We start from the raw sequence: 19,944 nt of genomic DNA on the forward strand, positions 1-19,944 counted from the left end.
CCAGCACTGTACCCTGTAGACCCACCACTCACCCTATCCCCAGCACTGTACCCTGTAGACCCACCACTCACCCTATCCCCAGCACTGTACCCTGTAGACCCACCACTCACCCTTTGCCCAGCACTGTACCCTGTAGACCCACTACTCACATTATCCCCAGTACTCTACAGTGTAGACCTACCACTCATCCTATTTCCAGCACTGTACTCTACAGTGTAGACCTACCACTCACCCTTTCCCCAGCACTGTACCCTGTAGACCCACCATTCACCCTTTCCCCAGCACTGTACCCTGTAGACCCACCAGTCGCCCTATCCCCAGCACTGTACCCTGTAGACCCACCACTCACCCTTTCCCCAGCACTGTACCCTGTAGACCCACCACTCACCCTATCCCCGGCACTGTACCCTGTAGACCCACCACTCACCCTTTCCCCAGCACTGTACCCTGTAGACCCATCACTCACCCTATCCCCAGCACTGTACCCTGTAGACCCACCACTCATCTTATCTCCAGCACTGTACCCTGTAGACTCACCACTCGCCCGATCTCCAGCACTGTACCCTGTAGACCCACTGCTCACCCTATGTCCAACACTGTGCCCTGCAGATCCACCTCCTACCCTACTTTATCAGCATTACTATACCCAACAGATGCAACACATGTGTAAGCAGCACGCGTTTCATACTTCCACGTCTATAACACGACTGGCAGCATTTAATGGCATCCTTGCCATCCAGTAGAGAGTGTCCTATACATGATGCAGATCTCAGCTGATGTGTATCGGAGGATTTTCTTGTACAGTTTTGGTAATCTGCTCACTAATGGCCGTGTGTTTTGTATCCCTCCAGACATCCTTTGTTCCCCCTCCTGACGCTGCTGTTTGAGAAGTGTGAGCAGGCCACGCAGGGCTCCGAGTGCATTACCTCCGCCAGCTTTGATGTGGATATCGAGAACTTTGTCCACCAGCAGGAACAGGAGCGCAAACCGTTCTTCAGCGAGGACCCCGAACTCGACAACCTGGTAATCCTCACCACCAGCCTTCTCATATGACGCTACTTCATTTATAATATGTTCGATCACAGGACTCCTTCCCTGAAGGACGTGATTACAGAATCTCTGAACTAGGTTAGCTCAGTTTACATTTCACCCGTCATAGGTCTGGCCAGTTCAGAATGCGCACATTTCTAATGATGCACGCTATTTTTTTTAAAGCACTGTACCCTGTAGACCCACCACTCACCCTACCTCTAGCACTGCACCCTGTAGACCCACCGCTCACCCTATCCCCATCATTGTACCCTGTAGACCAACCACTCATCTTTCCAGCACTGTACCCTGTAGACCCATCACTCACCCTACCTCCAGCACTTTACCCTGTAGACCCACCACTCACTTTATCTCCAGCACTGTACCCTGTAGACCCACCACTCACTTTATCTTCAACACTGTACCCTGTAGACCCACCACTCGCCCTACCTCCAGCACTGTACCCTGTAGACCCACCGCTCACCCTATCCCTGGCATTGTACCCTGTAGACCCACCACTCATCTCATCTCCAGCACTGTACCCTGAAGACCCACCGCTCACCCTATCCCCAGCACTGTACCCTGTCGACCCACCACTCACCTTATCTCTAGCACTGTACCCTGTAGAGCCACCGCTCAGCCTATCTCCAGCATTGTACCCTGTAGACCCACCACTCACTCTTTCCCCAGCACTGTACCCTGTAGACCCACCGCTCACCCTATCTCCAGCACTGAACCCTGTAGACCCACCACTCGCCCTATCCCCAGCACTGTACCCTATAGACCCACCACTCACCCTTTCCCCAGCACTGTACCCTGTAGACCCACCACTCGCCCTATCTCTAGCACTGTACCCTGTAGACCCACCGCTCACGCTATGTCCAACACTGTGCCCTGCAGACCCACCTCCTACCCTACTGTATCAGCATTAGTATACCCTACAGATGCACCACATTGGTGGTCAGTGGGAATAATGCTTCTTACATTGGTGGTCAGTGAGAAAAATGCTTCTTACATTGGGGGTCAGTGTGAAGAATGCTCCTTACTTTAGAGGTCACTAAGCGAAATGCCCCTTACATTGATGGTCAGTGGGAAGAATGCCCCTTACATTGGTGGTCAGTGGGAAGAATGCCCCTTACATTGGTGGTCAGTGGGAAGAATGCCCCTTACATTGGTGGTCAGTGGGAAGAATGCTTCTTACATTGGTGGTCAGTGAGAAAAATGCTTCTTACATTGGGGGTCAGTGGGAAGAATGCTCCTTACTTTAGAGGTCACTAAGCGAAATGCCCCTTACATTGATGGTCAGTAGGAAGAATGCCCTTACATTGGTGGTCAGTGGGAAGAATGCCCCTTACATTGGTGGTCAGTGGGAAGAATGCTTCTTACATTGGTGGTCAGTGAGAAAAATGCTTCTTACATTGATGGTCAGTGGGAAGACTGCTCCTTACTTTAGAGGTCACTAAGCAAAATGCCCCTTACATTGATGGTCAGTGGGAAGAATGCCCCTTACATTGGTGGTCAGTGGGAAGAATGCCCCTTACATTGGTGGTAAGTGGGAAGAATGCCCCTTACATTGTTGGTCAGTGGGAAGAATGCCCCTTATATTGGGGTCAGTGGGAAGAATGCCCCTTACATTGGTGGTCAGTGGGAAGAATGCTTCTTACATTGGGGGGTCAGTGAGAAGAATGCTTCTTACATTGGGGGTCAGTGGGAAGAATGCTCCTTACATTAATGGTCAGTGAGAGGAAAGCTCCTTACAAACTTCTAACATGACCATTATTGTCAGTGGTTACTTATCTAAGAAATGAGAGGAGAAGCTCCGCTAGTAATACAGGCTTGCCAAATGGAATTGGTGCTAGAATTATGTAGGTAACCTTATGAGATCGATTCACCACAGTTCAAAGAACCCCTGTTAACCTCTGGAGGAACCTTAGTCAAGAAAGCTGCTCTACAGAGACTTCAGCCAAGGACCTGCTTCCTGCTGCCGCGACCTCTCAGAAGTAGTTCCAGGTCCTCTGTATCCATGCTACGCATGGGTGTCCATCTGCTTGACATATGTATATTCAGGTTTGTCAAGTATTCAGATATACCATTACAAAATGTTTTCGAACATTCAACATATAACATACAAGACAGCCATTTAATCACTTGACCTGTGAGGACTATATCTATAGCAAGACATTAAAAAAATGGACTCATCCCTGATGAAGACAAGCCCTAAATATTAGAAAATCTTAAAAAAATTGAAGAAAAATAGAAAAAAGATAGGGTGAATTTAGGTAAAAGATAACAGAAAACCAGCAGGAATGAACAGTTCTCAGGGTTGGTTTTTCTTGACTTGCCAAAATGATATCCAATATAGGCTGTCCATATTTTATGGGATAAATGAAAATGTCTGATATGTGTTACATTGAACAGTATCTGTTCAGCATTTTTTTTCAGATAAAATAAAGTGTATGTAAACCATAGACGATGAACTTCTCTTACTTACTCCCCTTTTCTGGTTAAATATGCAATTGGATGCGTAATGTTACATCAGTTCAGTAAGGCCCCTTTCACACGGGCCGTTTTTTTCATCAGTTTTGATATTCTCGACCCTTTACAGTCTGGCTTCCACCCCCTACACTCCAGTGAAACTGCCCTACTCAAACTCACCAATGACCTACTAACTGCCATAACCAATGGTCACTATACTATACTCCTACTACTTGACCTCTCTGCGGCTTTTGACACGGTTGACCACCCCCTCCTCCTCAAAAAACGGCACTCTCTTGGCCCCAGAGACTCCGCTCTCTCCTGGTTCTCCTATCTATCACAGCGCTCCTTCAGTGTTACCTACAACGCTGCCACCTCCCCCTCACTCCCCCTCTCTCTAGGGGTCCCTCAAGGTTCTGTCCTCGGACCCCTTCTCTTCTCCATCTACACCTCCTCCCTTGGCCAACTGATAAACTCCCACAGCATCAACTACCATCTCTATGCCGACGACACACAAATCTATCTCTCTACCCCTCACCTCACCCCCTCAGTCTCCAATCGCATCACCAGACTACTAAGTGACATATCGGCATGTATGTCACTCCACTTCCTCAAACTCAACCTTTCCAAAACTGAGCTTCTAGTATTCCCCCCAGCCCGTGCCCCCTCCACTGATTTCTCCATCAAGATCAACAACACTACTATCAGCCCCACCCCTCACGCCAGGGTACTAGGTGTCCTAGACTCCAATCTGTCCTTTCAGCCCCAGGTCCAATCGCTGACAAACTCATGTAGACTTCACCTCGGCAACATCTCCAAGATACGCCCGTTCCTAACCTCGGAAACCACTAAGCAACTCATCCACTCCCTTATCATATCACGCCTTGACTACTGTAACTCCCTCCTCACTGGCCTACCTCACCGCAGGCTATCCCCACTACAGTCCATCATGAATGCTGCTGCCAGACTCATTCACCTTACTAACCGCTCTGTATCTGCCACCCCTCTCTGCCAATCCCTCCACTGGCCTCCACTCAGTGTCCTCCATCCCTCTCTGTCAATCCCTCCACTGGCCTCCACTCAGTGTCCTCCACCCCTCTCTGCCAATCCCTCCACTGGCCTCCACTCAGTGTCCTCCACCGCTCTCTGCCAATCCCTCCACTGGCTTCCAATTGCCCAACGGATAAAATTCAAAACACTAACAATGACGTATAAAGCTGTTCATAACTCTGCCCCAAATTACATCACCGATCTTGTCTCTAAATAATACCCAAACCGTACTCTCCGCTCCTCACAAGACCTCCTACTCTCTAGCTCCCTTGTCTCCTCCTCCCATGCTCGTCTCCAGTATTTCTCAAGGGCTTCACCCATCCTCTGGAACTCCCTACCCCAAGCTATCAGACTATCGTCTACTCACTTTTAGGCGCACTCTGAAAACTCATCTCTTCAGGGAAGCCTACCCCGACCCCAGCTAATACTGGAATCCCCTACTCCATCCCCCACAGCTAATTACCTCTTGTACCACTATCCCCTCCCTCCTAGATTGTAAGCTCCAAGGATCAGGGCCCTCTAATCCCTCTTGCATTGAACTGTATTGTTATTGTACTGTCTCCCTCCATAATATAAAGTGCTGAGCAAACCGTTGGCGCTATATAAGTCCTGTATAATAATAATAATAATAATAATAATATTCGTAGATCTGAAATTCTAAATTCCAACGAATTTAAACGAATCAGAAATAATTGAACAAAATTTTATCCGAAATTTGACTCGAATTGGAATTGAATTTGAAAACGAGATTGAAAACAAATTCGAAATAGAAACCTATTGCTGACTATTGCTGTTTTTCTTCAAGGACTACGTGTATTAGTGTTAAAATATAGCAATCTTCCGAAATTCAAATTTAGAAAAGAATAGTATAGAATAAAACAAAATAGAATAGACTATAAAAGAATGGAATAGAAAATAAGGGACTAGAATAGAAAAAAATAGAATAGATTTGAATAGGATAGATTATAATAAAATATAGCAGTCTTCCAAAATTTAATTTAAAAAAGAATAGAAAATAAAAGAATAGAAAAGAATAGAACTGAAAATAAAAGAATAGAAAAAATAATAGAATAGGAAATGAAAAGTATAGAATTCAAAATAAAAGAATAAAAATAGAAAAAAAATAGAATAGAACAGAATAAAATAGAAGATAACCGTCTTCAGAAATTCGAATAGAATAGAACCAGCTAATCTTCATAATGAATTTGAATCGACTCAATATTTTTGATTCAAATTCAATTGGAAAAATTTGAATCCGGACAAAAAATAATAAACGAAACTAAACAAATTTTGTTACAAATGCAACAAAACAAAATTAGTAACTTAACGAATCAATCTGAAACTAAACTATTTTTTTCATCCTGCACAGGTCTTAGTGGGGAGCTGAAGTTACATCAGTGAGCAGAACTCTGAGAGCTGATTGGAGGGAAGAGACACCCCTCCCCTCCACACAGCTCACAGGAACAGATCTGAGGCTGGTAATCACAGGCTGTGCCTTCCCCCGTCACCATTTTTCTCTTGGTGTCAGTAAAACTTGTCAAAAATTACTCATGCTGATCGCAGAGAAACTGGGCAGCAGACAGAAATGGCACTTCGTACTCTGGATTGAGACAAGTACACACTACAGAGGGATATGCTGAGGGAGCTGATTGGAGGGAAGGGACACATCCCCCTTCACACAGCACATAGGAACAGAGCTGAGGCTGTCAATCACAGGCTGTGTGCTGGAGCTCCTTCTCCGTCACCTTTTTTTCTCTTGGTGTCAGGAAAACTTGTCAGAAGTGATTCATGCCGATAGCAGAGGAAGGAGTCAGCTGACAGAAATGACACTTAGTGCTCTGGACTGAGACAAGTACACACCAAAGGCGGACTGACCATTCGAGCACTCGGGCACTGAGCGAGGGCCCGGGGGCAGTAGGGGGCCCCCATGAAATGCCCCTGGTACCTTTTAATTGGCTTTTTTGGGTGTGGGCGATGACACAGGGGCCCCATGATCCCCTATTGCCCGGGGGCCCCATGAGTTGTCAGTCCGCCCCTGGTACACACTATAGAGGGATGTGCTTTGTTCATTTTTCATGTTCGAGGTTTAGAACCACTTTAAAAGACGTTATGTTTTCCATGGGTCACCTACCTTGGGCCAACTGCCAATACCGTTTAATCCTAGCTTCACCGCATTACAGTGCAAATCACATACGATTCTGTGCGGTGCGATTCAAGTCCATTCATTTTGAATGGCTCAATTTGTACCACATCTCCACCTAAAAGGTGCGGGCACACTAGAACCGGATGGCATAGTTGTTTATACCCTTGCAATCCAGTTCAGGCAAATGCGCCATGTTTGCGACCTGCTTATGGGGTGTCATTAATTTATTTCAGGTACTTATATAGTGCCGACAATTTACACAGTGCTTTACATATATATATATACATTCACATCAGTCCCTAACCCTCAAGGGGTGTACAATCTAAGGTCCCTAACTCACATTCATACATACACATACTAGGGACAATTTAGACAGGAGCCAATTGACCTCCTTGGCGGTATTCCCGAGTGTAGCTCGGGGTAAAATTTCAGTACCAAGAGCGGTAACCCCGAGCTACACTCGGGCTTACCATGCGGCGCTGCTCAGGGGGTCCCTGCAGCGCTTACCTTGTCCTTCGCTCCCACGATGTGTCCCCTGCAGCATCCCCGGCCATCTCCTCCGGCCGATGCCGGCATCCGGCTTCCGTGTTCCGGTGCCTGTGACGTCGGGATGTACGGGCGCCGGAACTGGCGGCAAATTTGAAATTTTTAAAAAATGTAATTTTTTTAAAAATGATTATTATATAGTAAAACATTGCTGTTTCAATGCATTTCACATACATTTTGTCCCGAGTGCTTTGTCCGGCGCCCTGCCTGCATTTTGACTGTTCTTCTGCCTGGAAACTGAGAAACGTCCATGGCGTCCAAAAAGCGTCCCTTTAGGTCAAAAGCGGTTTTAGACCGGCTAGAGAACAGCGATAGTAAATCAGAACCACTTGCAGAATTGAGTGATAATGATATGTGGGGGAAATTCCTCATCAGACACTGAAAACGATTCTGCGACTTTGCTCAGTGATGTGCGAACTTGGCGCTATATTTCACATTTCAGTGTTTTTGGTTTGATTATATTATTGAATTAAATTTATTATTATTATAATATTATTTTTTATGATTATTAATTAAATTATAATTTATGATTTCGTGTTTCAAGTTTTATCATATCCAGAATGTTTACTAGACTCTTGTTCGGACAGATTTCAGTGAGTTATTCCTAAAAATTACAGCCTACAATAAAAAACTACATATTTCCATGCAAAAAAATGGTACCGCTTTCAGCACCAAAAATCGGAAATAATCATACCACCAGGGAGGTTAACCTACCAGCATGTCTTTGGAGTGTGGGAGGAAACCGGAGTACCCAGAGAAAACCCACACAGGCACAGGGAGAACATGCAAACTCCAGGCAAGAGGTGCCGTGGTTGGGATTCGAACCGATGGCCCTAGCACTGACAGGTAGAAGTGCTAACCATTTAGCCACTGTGCTGCCCATGGCATTAACTTTCAATTGACACCCACAGCAGATCGCAGAACACAGTGCAGTGGGGGAAACACACCGTATACGTGTGAACCTAGTATCATTATTTTTTTGTTTTTTGATTTAGGAGTGTTTCATAGGAGACCTTTCTGATTGCACGTGTAAGTAATTTGATTGATCCGTGTCCAAAATATTTCTACTTGAAAGCAGTCCCTGCATTCCCGTCAGGACGAGTAATCACTACTATGGGAGGTGACATGAGCAGTTTCCATAAAAACCGACAAAAAAAAAAAAAGGGGGAGAAAGAAACCCGCAATTACAATTTTCTCAAGTTCTTTATGAACCATAAAGGACTTGAGAAAATTGTAATTGCAGGTTTCTTTCTCCCCCTTTTTTTTTTTTTTTTTCGGTTTTTATGGAAACTGCCCATGTCACCTCCCATAGTAGTGATTACTCGTCCTGCCGGATTACGGTGATTATTCCATCGATGATGTATTGTTCCGTCCACACCGAACTATAAACTTACAGCTCGACTTCCAAATGATTTCCTTTTAATTGAACTTTCAGTCTTCAGAAGTCGGAGCCATTCCGCGGTCACTAGTTTTTATTTGTTGTTTGGCTAAATGTTAATGGCCATGACTTCTCTTTCAGGAGCTTCGCCACCTTCATTTTTAGTGGGATTGCATTTTAAAGGGCAGAGAATCTATTTATTATCAAGGGAATAATAACAAGGAGAAAGAGGGTGAAATCTCCGCACAATAGAAAAAAAAAAGTTGGTTTATCAACACATCGGAGGGAGGAAAGTACTCAATGCAGACCACTCTTATTAGGAAGAAACAAACTTCTGAGTTCTGGACAGCGAGGAACAATGCGCTTTGAAAGTTCTGCTTAACGAAAGGGCAACTGTAATAGTTTTACAGCATTTTTTTTTTTTGCAGTTTGTAAAGTTTGAACGTTTTTAAAACCAAACTTTTTTAGGAAGCCTGCACCAGGTCGTGCAGCGTGGAGACAGGGGTGTATTTACCACAAGGCAAACAAGGTATTTGCCTAGGGTGGCATTTTTCAAGGGGGCAGCATCATTTTTCAGGGGGACAGCGTGGCCCCACGAAAGAAGGGATGGAAGAAGGGACACACGCAGCATGGGGAACAGGTGGGATCTGAGAGAGGCTGCGGGCTGCTTGATGGTGTATGCAGAGCCCAACTGTTGTTCCTCGGGATGTCTGGAGTTGTGAAGGTGAGCGTCTTATCCAGGGGCGGACTGACAACTCATGGGGCCCCCAGGCAATAGGGAATCATGGGGCCCTGGTGTCCTTGCTCAAACTCAAAAAAGCCTATGAAAAAGGTACTAGGGGCATCTTATGGGGCCCCCTACTGACTCCCAGCCCTCGGGCAGTGCTCGAGTTTCCAAATAGTCAGTCTGCCCCTGGTCTTATCTCTTTCCGGGGTGGGGGGTTGCCAGTGTATGGGGGGTGGTGATACTGGAAGGCTTTATCGGGTGGGGGTGGGGGGCTGGGGTGTTGTTGGTCAATGTCAGGCTCTCTTAGTGGGGGAGGGAGGTGTTGGTCGGTGTCAGGGTCTCTCCGTGTGGGGGGGGTGCAATTTTTGTGTTGTCTAGGGCAGCACAATACCTAAATACACCACTGCATGGAGAGCCTGCGTAATGACATTCCCAGGACCCATTGAAATGCATTACAGGGGGAGGAGAGGGGGCTGCGTAAAGCATCCAAATGCGCACTGATGTACAGTCATGGCCAAAAATATTAGCACCCCTGCATTTCTGTCAGAAAATGCACTATTTCACCCAGAAAAGTGTTGCAATTATTTATTTCAGGTACTTATATAGCGCTGTCAATTTACACAGTGCTTTACATATATATTGTACATTCACATCAGTCCCTAACCCTCCAGGGGTGTACAATCTAAGGTCCCTAACTTACATTCATATATTAGGGCCAATTTAGACAGGAGCCAATTCACCTACCAGCATGTCTTGGAAGCATGGGAGGAAACCGGAGTACCCAGAGGAAACCCACGCAGGCACAGGGGAACATACAAACTCCAGGCAGGTGGGGCCATGGTTGGGATTTGAACCAACGACCCTAGTGCTGCCAGGTGGAAGTGCTAACCATTTAGCCACTGTGCTGCCCACTGCATTAACTTTCAATTGACACCCACAGCAGATCGCAGAACACAGTGCAAGTGCGGTGGGGGAAACACGCCGTATACGTGTGAACCTAGTATCATTGTTTTTTTTTTTGTTTTTTGATTTAGAAGTGCTTCATAGGAGACCTTTCTGGTTCATAGGAGACCTTTCAGGGAGAACATGCAAACTGCAGGCAGGTGGTGCCGTGGTTGGGATACGAACCAAAGACCCTAGTGCTGCCGTTATTACAAACGTTTCGGCATTCTCATGTTTATTTCTTTTCTTTGTATTGGTATGGCACGAAAAGGTGGACAAACAAAAAGCCAAATCTGACCCATTCCACGTAAAAGCCCAAAAAATAGACTGGACAAAACCATTGGCAGCTACTCAAAAGTGTAAGAAATAATTGCATTCCAAGTTCGTGATGCTCCTGTAATTTGTAATTAAACTCACCTGTATCAGTTACCAGGTGCTGACAATATAGAAATCACACCGGTAACCAGGTAAAATGATGAAAAATGGACTCTGTGTGCCACATAGAGCATGGAGAAGAAAAAGAGAAGCAACTCTGCAGAAAGCTAGGGAGCACTGTGGAGACTGAAGGCCTTCAGGGGACCTGAGGCACTGTGAGAAGTTGAGGAGCACCCTCAAGGCCCTTTTGGGAAGTTGGTTGGCACTCTAGATGTTTAGAGGCACTGTGGGAGGTTAGGGGATTTCCACCTAGCTGGAGGCCACAGCCCAACAGTGGACCATGACCTGATGCTTGAGAACCATCGCTCTAGTCTGTCTAGGAAGGAGTTATCTAAATTGGTGCCTTATTCTGTCCAGAACATGTAGCTCCCTATTCCGGGGAAGATCTGCTTCCCGCTCCGAATGGGTCAGCAGCAGTAGATGTATGATTTATTAGCTAAATGTTTACTGCTAGTTTTCAGGGATTTGAACCTACGACCCTAGAACTGCCTGGCGGAAGCGCTAACCATTTAGCCACTGGGCTGCTGTTATTCAAAATGTTTTGGCATTCTCATGTTTATTTCTTTTGTTTGTATTAGTATGGCACGAAAAAGTGGACAAACAAAAAGCCAAATCTGACCCATTCTACGCAAAACCCCCCAAAAATAGACTGGACAAAATCATTGGCAACTACTCAAAATTGTAAGAAATAATTGCATTCCAAGTTTCTGATGCTCCTGTAATTTGTAATTAAACTCATCTGTATCAGTTACCAGGTGCTGAAATGTAGAAATCACACCGGCAACCAGGTAAAATGAATAAAAATGGCCATTCTGTTGTGTGTCTCTGTGTGCAACAGGGAGCATGGAGAAGAGAAAGATAAGCAGCTCTGCAGCAAGCTAGGGAGAACTGTGGAGACTGAAGGCTTTTAGGGGACCTAAGGCACTGTGAGAAGTTGAGGAGCACCCTCAAGGCCCTTTTGGAAAGTTGGTTGGCACTCTAGATGTTTAGAGGCACTGTGGGAGGTTAGGGGATTTCCACCTAGCTGGAGGCCACAGCCCAACAGTGGACCATGACCTGATGCTTGAGAACCATCGCTGTAGTCTGTCTAGGAAGGAGTTCTCTAAATTGGTGCCTTATTGTGTCCAGAAAATGTAACTCCCTATTCCGGGGAAGATCTGCTTCCCGCTCTGAATGGGTCGGCAGCAGTAGACATGATTTATTAGACAAATGTTTACTGCTAGCTTTCAGCAAATCATACAGTAATTCTCAGTCTAGAAGGCAGGCCAGATTACAAATCTCAATGAGCCCGCGTACACGCTCTAGTAACTGTGTTTTACTACCTGCCTAATCGGTGATCCTGCAAATGTCTCCGGAACTATGATGAAATGTCCCTTTCTCAGATGTCTCCTTTATTTAATTCAGAGATGACTCGTGAGGAGGGGGCCCTCCCCATCATACCCTACTCCACCTTTCTGTTTAGCTTCTAAAGCAAACCAATCGAGAGAAGAATGTGGAGGCTGCCGTTGTTCACCTCTCCTATAAATGCTAGGTGCCTAGTTCTCATGCTAACCCTCAGCTTTCAATGCTCTCTCACCAACCCGTCTGACTTTTCCTTGTTCTACCTGCTTGGCATGCTTGTTTCAGGTCAATAACTCTGAAGCTATTAAAACCAGTGAGTCCGTATAACAGCCAGGCAATTTGTATTTTCAGAAGGAGATTATTAGTTGGCAGCACCTGTATTTCTACCCTTACTTAAAGGGTAACTCCACCCAAATAACAGCAAGTAAAAAAAAGAATTATATATATATATATATTTTGTTTTGTTTTGTTTATATATATATATTATTTTTATATTATATATATATATATATATATATATATATATTTATTTATTTTAAATATATATATATATATAATTTTTATTTTTTTTGTTATATAGATATATATATTTTTTTTTTTGTATAAATATATATATATATATATATATATATATATATATATTTTTTTTATATATATAATTTTTTTTTATATATATATATACATATATGTATATATTTTTTTTTATTTCTATATATATTATATACAATTGCTACGCAAACCACGTTGTAATCTAATGTTAATTAAAATGACCTTTCCATGTCAGTCTGCAGCCGTAATTTTCTGTAAAATTCAATACAATATGACAGTGTGGCGGGGTTCTGTAGTCTGCTGGTGTACAAGCCAAATGTTAGGCACTCCCTGTTATGTTAATATTTTCAGTTATGGAGAGATACTCCCTGAGGGTTAAATACATATAAAGGGATGCAGACCCTGCATCTTTGCCCATCAGAACACAGAGTTCACCAAGTGATCATAATGAACCAGATCCTCCTATTCAGAATCAGTCTGCAAAGGACATGGTGAAACAAACAGCTATTTCTTGGACGCAGCAATCTCTGCAATGTACATTGATCACCCAGAGGGGATTTTTTTTTTTTTTTTTGCTCAACAACAGTGGAGTTACACTTGAAAATCCAACTCCAGGAACAAGAAAAAAAAATTACCCTTGCAATGGGGCTTCCCCACACTGCATAGATTATTTGTTTGTTTTTGCCTAGGCGCAGAGGAATAAAGTGCAATATTGACCTTATTGTTTGCTCCAATTGTGCAACCGGTCCACTGCAGCTTCCTCTTTAACCATCTCCAGTCCACAGTCACATTCCTGCCTCCTTCACATACGGACCATATGCTTCAGCCAAGGGCTGTATGAATGCAATGATCTTGGGTTAGCTTCTAAAATTAAATTTATGGGAGTAGCTTATCCAGGGCACAAGTGTATTTTAGAACAGGAGACTGAGGGCAGTTTTTGGTATTCCTTGGAGGCTTTAAACTTTGTCCAGGAAGACCATGTGCTTAGGCCAGGGGTTGTATGAATGCAATGATCTTGGTCTAGCTCTTAAAATGAAATCTATGGGTGTAACCTATCCAGGCGACAAGTGTATTTTAGAACTGGAGACTGAAGGCAGCTCTAGGTATTCCTTGGAAGCTTTAAACTTTGCCCAGGAACACCATATGCTTACGTCAAGGGCTGTATGAATGCAATGATTTTGGTCTAGGTCTTAAAATGAAATCCATGGGAGTAACTTATCCAAGTGACAAGTGTATTTTAGAACAGGTGACTGAGGGTAACTCTAGGTATTCCTTGGAGGCTTTAAACTTTGTTCAGGAAGAGCATATGCTTAGGTCAAGGGTCATATGAATGCAGTGATCTTGGGTTAGCTCTTAAAATGAAATCTATCGGAGTAACTTATCCAGGTGACAAGTGTACTTTAGAAAGGGGAGACTGAGGGCAACTCTAGGTATTCCTTGGACGCTTTATACTTGTCCGGGTGGACCCGATCCATGGGTCAAGGGCCGTATGAATGCAATGATCTTGGGCTAGCTCCTAAAATGAAATTTATGGGAGTAGCTTATCCAGGGGACAAGAGTATTTGAGAACAGGAGACTGAGGGCAGCTCTAGGCATCCCTTGGAGGCTTTAAACGTTGTCCAGGAGGACCATATGCTTAGGTCAAGGGCTTTATGAATGCAATGATTTTGGTCTAGCTATTAAAATGAAATCTATGGGAGTAACATCCAAGTGACAAGTGTATTTTAGAACAGGAGACTGAGGGCAACTCTAGGTATTCCTTGGAGGCTTTATACTTTGTCCAGGAAGACCATATGCTTAGGTCAAGAGCTGTATGAATGCAATGATCTTGGTCTAGCTCTTAAAATGAAATCTATGGATGTAACCTATCCAGGCTACAAGTGTGTTTTAGAACAGGAGACTGAAGGCAGCTCTAGGTATTCCTTGGAGGCTTTAAACTTTGTCCAGTAGGACCATATTCTTAGGTCAAGGGCTGTATGAATGTAATGATTTTGGTCTAGCTCTTAAAATGAAATCTATGGAAGTAACTTATCCAAGTTACAAGTGTATTTTAGAACAGAAGACTGAGGGAAACTCTAGGTATTCCTTGGAGGCTTTAAACTTTGTCCAGGAGGACCCGATCCATGGGTCAAGGGTCAAATGAATGCAATGATCTTGAGCTGGCTCTTAAAATGAAATCTGTGGAAGTAACTTTTCCAGGTGACAAGTGTGTTCTAGAACAGGAGACTGAAGGCAGCTCTAGGTATTTAAACTTTGTCCAGTAGGACCATATTCTTAGGCCAAGGGCCTTATGAATGTGCTGATCTTAGATTAGCTCCTAAAATTAAATCTACTGGATTTACTTATCTGGTTGACAGGTGTGTTTTAGAGCAAGAGATTGAGGTAAACTCCGTGTATTCCTTAGAGGCTCTAAACTTTGTCCAGGAGGACCATATGCTTACTTCAAGGGCCGTGTGACTGCGCTGATCTAGGGTTAGCTCTTCAATGAGCATAATTTGGTCTATTAGATTGATGAATACATGCATATATTTAAATTAGGTGTTTAGCTATTTGCCTGGATTTAAAGTGCTGCTAAACCCACAGCAGTAAAATCAATCTGTATATGCAAGAAAGCATGCTTGTTATACTCACTGTGGATGGGGTTAATCCTCTGCATTGTGTAAAAAGGCTGTTTGATCCTGTATTCTCTGATCCTCCCCTTCTTCTACTGTCTCCAATCCATCTGCTGATAGTACAGAGCTCTAGGAGGCACTCTGCACATGCTTACTTTAGTGTGTATTGCTAGAGAGGTTTTGTTTCTTTAGGAGAGTGCATGTGATCAGCACAGGGCCAATCAGCACTGTCCAGACAGAGGGTCAGGGGTTATATAGCTTCATAGGAAAGTCAGAGGAGAATTAAAACTTCTCCTACAAGATTAACCAGTGCTCAGCTGGACACTGATAGAAGTCACAAGACTGCTATATACTGCTGATGAGAAGAAGTATTTAGCAGTTTATATTTACTACGATAATTGAATTTCCATGTTGTGTGTACTGTGCGAGACCAAATATAGTGAATGCAGTGTCCTGGGAGACCAGATATAGTGAATGCAGGGTCCGGGGGAGCAGATATAGTGAATGCAGGGTCCGGGGGAGCGGATATAGTGAATGCAGGGTCCTGGGAGACCAGATATAGTGAATGCAGGGTCTGGGGAGAGCAAATATAGTGAATGCAGGGTCCGGGGAGAGTGGATATAGTGAATGTGGGATCCTCGGAGACCAGATATAGTGAATGCAGGGTCTGGGGAAAGCAAATATAGTGAATGTAGGGTCCGGGGAGAGCGGATATAGTGAATGTGGGATCCTGGGAGAGCGGATATGGTGAATGCAGGGTCTGGGGAGAGCAAATATAGTGAATGCAGGGTCCGGGGAGAGCAGATATAGTGAATGCAGGGTCCGGGAAGACCAGATATAGTGAATGCAGGGTCCTGTGAGACCAGATATAGCGAACTCAGGGTCCGAGGAGAGCGGATATAGTGAATGCAGGGTCCGGGGAGACCAGGTATAGTGAATGCGGGGTCCGGGGAGACCGGATATAGTGAATGCAGGGTCCGGGGAGACCAGGTATAGTGAATGCAGGGTCCGGGGAGAGCGGATATAGTGAATGCAGAGTCCGGGGAGACCTGGTATAGTGAATGCGGGTCCGGGGAGACCAGGTATAGTGAATGCAGGGTCCGAGGAGACCAGGTATAGTGAATGCAGGGTCCGGGGAGAGCGGATATAGTGAATGCAGGGTCCGGGGAGACCGGATATAGTGAATGCAGGGTCCGGGGAGACCAGGTATAGTGAATGCAGGGTCCGGGGAGAGCGGATATAGTGAATGCAGGGGAACGCTTTAAGGACCCTTATGATAAGCCCAGACTAGCAGAGGGCAGCTGTCTTGTAGGTGTGTATTAAAAGTTGCAATGGAAAAAGGTAATTTAATTAATTCATTTGAACGAACAAAAAAAAGTGCACATGGAAGGAGCAATTATTAGTACTTGGTTATGCCAGTGAACAAACAGAAAGTCTGAAAGAACACTTGTGTAGAAAGTTTTCAGATTCTAAGAGCCCTTGAGACATCTGTTATATGAGAGATCCATGCCAAAGCATTATCTTCTGCACTACAATCTGACCATTCATGGTGGACGTTACGACCAGGACGTTAACTAACCGGAAACCGCTCCAGCTCTGCAGTATACTAAATTCATGTCTCCGCCTTATGTTCCAGCTCTTCTGCTGCCATGTAAATCCTGAGAAATTGTTCTGGCGTAAAGATGATGAAAAGGCCAGCGACATTAGCCATCATTAGAAGAGAAATCATGTATTCCTCGCAGCCGAGATGCACATAATTAGAAAATAGAAAAAGGTCAGATCTTGCCATTATCAACTCAATCAGCCGCAGAGTGCCACGCAGTCAATTAATTCAGCATCTGTGTTTTTTACAATCCTGTGCACGTCTTTCCGTGGCCTGTAACTCTTCAGGGGGACAGATATACTGCTCGGCCAGGCAGGGACGTAAATGGGAGCTGAACAAATGATCTGAGCTAATTGAGAGATTTATGTCACCCGGCCTTGCCTGCACCCCATAGCTGCCTCTTTCTGTCTGCAAACCTTTACACAAAATTTTCGCTCTGAATAGAAATGTACAGCGGTGCCGCGATCTCCAATAAGCCTTTTGTCATCTACACGTTCAAATATGTAACATTGTATGGTGTCATAGTAGAGGAACCTGTACTTACAAGCCATTGAGATACAAGTTCCATCACATGTGTTACGTGTCCATTGAGACAGCTCTGTTGTATTTCCTCCAGTAGGAGATTACTGTCAGGGACCCCAGTGTTGGCCGCGCTCGCGCATGCGCACTTGTGATTAAAGACGCAAGCCTGGCACCAATCAGGGTGCAGGGTGCCCTATTTAAAACAGGTCAGGTCTGACTCTCATTGCCATATGGTCTTACCTGCGTCCCGAGTTCCTGTATTGAAGATTGTCTTGTTGCCGACCCTGCCTGACCTTGATTTGCTGTCTGTCTCCTGTCCTGATCCCTGGCTTGTCTGACCATTCTCCTGCTTAACCCTGCACGTTCTGATCTGGTACCGATCCCGGCTTGTGGCCTGTTTATCCTTCTGCCTACTGATTTTGTACCACGCTGCCTCCACCATTACTGACCCGGCCTGCCCGACGCTGCTCTTGTTACCTCCTCACATCAGACTCTCACCTGCTATACACCTCCAGTGGTGCTTCTACCACAGCTGGGTGAACCCATGGGCCGTGACCTGTTCTCGGCCTGCTCCAAGTCCATCCCCACAATCAGGGGCCCTGGTGAACAAGCAGGTTGGGACTTAGATTCCGCGGCTTGGGGGACTCCGGTCTGTGGAACGCTAGAGGCTACCACCGGTAGGAACCTAACAATTACTCTTCAGGATTTTAAATAGAGTCCAGTAGAGCTTCTGCCATGTTATTTAAGCCCTGCTCAAGGTTTCTTATTTTGGCTCCTGAAACGTGTTGGTTACCACCTGTCTTCCTGTTATCAAATTATTATTGGCAATAAACTATAATGGCCTCATAAGGCAAATGTTTGGTTCTCGGTTTTCAGTTTTTATGTATATTCCTCAATCCAAGTGACCTCATATTCTTTAGAAGACCCCTTGCCTTGTTGTAGAGTTGTCACAGCTATTTCCCCAAATCCCACTGCCACAGTTCGTTTGATGGATCATAGGTTGAAGTCCAGCTCCTCAGTTTTATCTGTTATTGGAGATCGAAAAATGACATCAGGAACCCTTTAGTCTCAGAGTTCCTTGACATCCAGACCCAAAAGCATATTAAAACTATTTGATATTTTCCTTATTGCATTGAAAGCATGGTCTGTGGAGAGTATTGACATTGACAATGAACTCTTGTTTTTCCTCAATATGTTTCTCAAGCAGTGCCACTGTCTAAGAGTAAGTTAAAAGTTCTGCTTTAGGATTCTCCCAACTTTTCAGAAAGTTCCCTTCTCCATATACAAAAAAAAAAGGCAAACGTTTTTTCCATAAATTCTTGCTGTTCCGGTTTTAGATGAAGTTGCAGCATAATATTTTCCATTTTTTGCTCATATGGTAGCTAAGTCCTATCTACAGTAGCTAATTCCATCTGCAAGGAGGTAGGATCTGTGAGGCACCCAACATCACATCCTATGGATTTTAGGTATCCCTCAAGGAACTATATGTCCCATCATTCTTTGGGATATTGGCAATAGTGTTGGGCAATTTTGTGAGCCTCTAGAGTACATGTGTCAAACCCAAGGCAAGCGGGTCGAGTCTGGCTAACCAGGCCAATTCATGTGGCCCTCACACCTTTCCTGCAGCTGCAGCACCCCACCTTGTCTCAGCAGTCAGCAGCAGAGAGGAGGACAGAACTCCTCCTACAGATCCTGCACCTCTCTGTGTAATCACAGCCCCCCCTTGTCTCAGCATTCAGCAGATTCTGGCAGATTACTCTACCCTCCTCTGGTCCTCCTCAAGACCTTGCACTTTCTGCTTCCTAGCTCTGCCCCCAGCTTCTTTCCGGCAGCACAAGGTAAAGGGGGACTCTTGACTTTTGATGTTGGGTGGGCTCTTGACATCCTATGTAAGGGAGGGTGGGTCTACTAGAGATCTAGTCTTACAGAGACAACTGGCCCTTTGAGGACAACCATAAGGCTGAATGAGGTCCATGATAAAATTAAGTTTGACACCCCTGATCTAGAAGAACTAACTGTGGTGGTGGTTCTTGACATGGGAGAAACTTATCAATTTTGTAACATAGCTTTGTCTGTGGCCAGTGTTTTGACGAATGTATGACTGCTTTTTCTCTGATAAGACCCATTTGTTGGATCTATTTCTGCTTCAGTCTGCCATCCCTCCTCCACACGGTGGATGCTCTTATTTATGCTGGAAACATAAAATGCAGCGCTAAATATTTAAAATGATGAGAAAGTGACAAGTGCATAAAAAGGCGCAAAATAATGCGCTAGGGAAGTGTAACATAAGTGTCGTTAATGAGTGATGAGAAAAAACGTGAATGGATAATCAATAAAGTGTATCAAGTGGCAAACATATACTTTATTGAAATGTATAAAATAGCGATCAGTTAATGACAATAGGAAATATATTGCAATAAATTAGATGACAATTGCAGATATCTTGAGATATAAGCAGTCTGATAAAAGTGATGCATCAAATTTCCGTGCTCAAGACTTCTTGTGATAAAGGATTGAAGTATGCTTGCACTCACCGGAAGCGCAATATTAATGCGCATGTAATAATATCCAGGAAAACACTGGTGGTCACAC

At 44.5% G+C, this 19,944-nt stretch overlaps 1 protein-coding gene across 5 annotated transcripts in view; it reads left to right on the plus strand.

Annotated features, from left to right (window-relative positions):
• The window catches only part of PKNOX2 (PBX/knotted 1 homeobox 2), a 683,220-nt gene that overhangs the window by 579,957 nt on the left and 83,319 nt on the right, over nt 1-19,944 (plus strand). For all 5 annotated transcript variants that reach the window (XM_089658998.1, XM_089658994.1, XM_089658997.1 and 2 more), the window contains one exon: nt 852-1,023. In XM_089658998.1, coding sequence (XP_089515124.1) covers nt 852-1,023 — 172 coding nt within the window. The remainder of the gene's footprint in view (nt 1-851; nt 1,024-19,944) is intronic.

Source organism: Staurois parvus, unplaced genomic scaffold (genome assembly GCF_062004578.1).
Source record: "Staurois parvus isolate SC_StPar_1 unplaced genomic scaffold, SC_StPar_1.0 ptg001122l, whole genome shotgun sequence".
In the NCBI taxonomy this organism is placed as follows: Eukaryota; Metazoa; Chordata; class Amphibia; order Anura; family Ranidae; genus Staurois; species Staurois parvus.